The sequence below is a fragment of the Buceros rhinoceros genome, unplaced genomic scaffold, assembly GCF_000710305.1.
Source record: "Buceros rhinoceros silvestris isolate BGI_N320 unplaced genomic scaffold, ASM71030v1 scaffold32546, whole genome shotgun sequence".
Lineage (NCBI taxonomy): Eukaryota > Metazoa > Chordata > Aves > Bucerotiformes > Bucerotidae > Buceros > Buceros rhinoceros.
Genome location: NW_010416655.1, coordinates 13,641 through 15,822, shown reverse-complemented (window position 1 = coordinate 15,822; position 2,182 = coordinate 13,641). Strand labels below are relative to the sequence as shown.

The 2,182-nt window shown below is 49.2% G+C and overlaps 1 protein-coding gene across 1 annotated transcript in view; it reads right to left on the bottom strand.

The window, feature by feature from the left end:
* Nucleotides 1-1,071: 1,071 nt before the first annotated feature.
* LOC104494953 (gamma-aminobutyric acid receptor subunit alpha-3-like) overlaps nucleotides 1,072-2,182 on the bottom strand; it is a gene marked incomplete at its 5' end in the record, with an annotated part of 12,492 nt that continues 11,381 nt past the window's right edge. The window contains one exon of the mRNA XM_010137862.1: nucleotides 1,072-1,621. Within this exon, the coding sequence (XP_010136164.1) occupies nucleotides 1,292-1,621 (330 nt within the window). The remainder of the gene's footprint in view (nucleotides 1,622-2,182) is intronic.

Sequence of the window (2,182 nt, the reverse complement as noted above, 5' to 3'; positions counted from 1 at the left end):
TTGGGACTGACTGTCCCCTGACTCACCCCGGTAGGTGGCAGAGTGGCCCCTGGTGTGTCCCACAGTAAATAGGCTGCACTTGAGCTGGCCCAAACCAACACTGCTGCTCCTCTGGTGCACCAGAACAGGGATGCACCATGAGCTGGACTTCCCTTGGGCCTTGCTCCTCCCCATCAGTGTGGCTGACCTGAGAGGTAGCGGCTTCTTTGCCTAAATCCACCTGCGAGCAGTGAGATACTACTGAGTAGCCAAAAGAAGATGAACGGGGAACTGGAAGAGGGGGCTGGGACACAGAGGAGATGCCAACAAAGATAAGTGGATGGAGCCAAAAGAAAGTGATAAACTACTCATCTGAACATGAACTCTGTGGCTTCCAGTCCTGGTGCTGAAAGCATGTGGCCTCACAGCTACTATCTCCTCTAAGGGATTATAAAGCTTCTGTCTTGACTTATTGTGTGACCAAAATTATTTCTCTAGTAGGAACCACCCCACCCTCTAACATGAATTGCTCCAAGAGTGCAGGATGGCAGACAGACAAGTCCTTTCTCACCTGTTCTTGGTGGGGGAGAGACATGGAGGAAACCAGCAGGTGGGTTTGGTGAAGACAGAGAGGAAGAAGCCCTGTAGATAACTACAAGATGCTGCCACCCTGTTCCGCCTCTGCAATGGTTCCACAGATCACAGCAGTGGTGGGTTTGTCCCCAACAGGCACTGGGCTACATGCTGCACTGCTCCCTTCCACAGACCAGCTCACCTGGATCCACAGCCTGGCGGGTACGACTTGGCACAAAGCAACAGGCACTGAAGAACAACCTGACTGATTGACTGACTCTGGAGGCCTCCACATCCTTAAGCCCAGGCCTCCAAGAGCATCCACCATGCTAGGGCAGTCTATCACAGAAGAGGAGGAGGGGGGCAGAGCACAGCAGCAGCCCCCAGCAAAGTGGAGCATGGAATGGCAGTGGCATGCAGACCATGGGAACCGCAGGAAGTGGAGGAGGAGAGATGGAAACACAGGGTCACTTGGACAGATGGGGGGCATTAGACTCACGATGTTAGAGGCACAACTTGTTATGATGCTTTTTTTTTCTTTTTGTCATCAAATGAAACAAAAGTATACAGGATTAAATTAAAATCACAGTTTTGTTTACATTATAAAAGAACGATCTAATAGTAATAATAATAATAATATCAAATGAACAATAATAATTAAACAAAACAGAAAAGAAGAAAGCCCTGGAGAATTCCTGCCTGGATAGTGCTCACTGATGGAAGGTTTGTGTGACCGGTTTTATTGTTTGGGGATCATTCCCTTGATAGCTGACTCCCGGTTTACGTATGTGGCCCAGTAGACCAAGTTGAAAATGGCAAAGAGGACTGGAAAGACGATGCGGGACATCTTGTCTACCTTGCTGACACTGTTGTATGTCTTTTTACTTTCTGAGAGCTTCTCCTCTATGCGGGGCATCTTGGGGGGTACGTTGGGGGCAGTAGCAGTGGCAGCAGCACTCTTGGAGATCGTGGGCAGGCCGGGGTCCTTGGCAATATTGAGGGCATATGTGGTGCCAACAATGTTGTAGGTGTTGTTGGTTTTCTTCGCTAGTGCCACTGGCTCTTTTTTCTAGGGAAGGTGGAAGAAAAAAACAACAGAGATGAATTGATTGTAGAATTGCATGGAGAACATTTTGTCCTCTGAGTTTACCTGTTTGCCCAGATGAGAAAATGGAAAAGGATGTGAGGAGCAAGAGACCAAGAAGGCGGCATTGTGTAAGGGAAGGAAGATGTGGTGAGGAAATGGCCAGAACCCATGACATCTGTCATGGCTTGAGGGCTGCTGGAGCATAAGGACATGCTGGACTATGATGGACCAGCTACTCCATGTAAGCCTGGCATGCAGCACACAGCACCAAGAGTCCTGGCCTGGCAGCTAGGTTCTGCTGCAAGTAGCTGAAGCCACATGGTTGGGTTTGTAGCCTCCTTGCAGCCCCTTAGATCAGAGTAGTAGAATAAAAAGGCGTGTGCAGCTGCACTTGGGCAGTAGCTGTCCCAGATGGTTGACTCCTTCATTGGCTGAGTGCTGCCAGATCTATGTTGCATATTGCCAGGCCACTATAAGTGAATGCAGGCTCTAACTATAGACTCCTTGTTTTCGCTCTCAACTGGGCAGTGTTTTCTGTTGCAT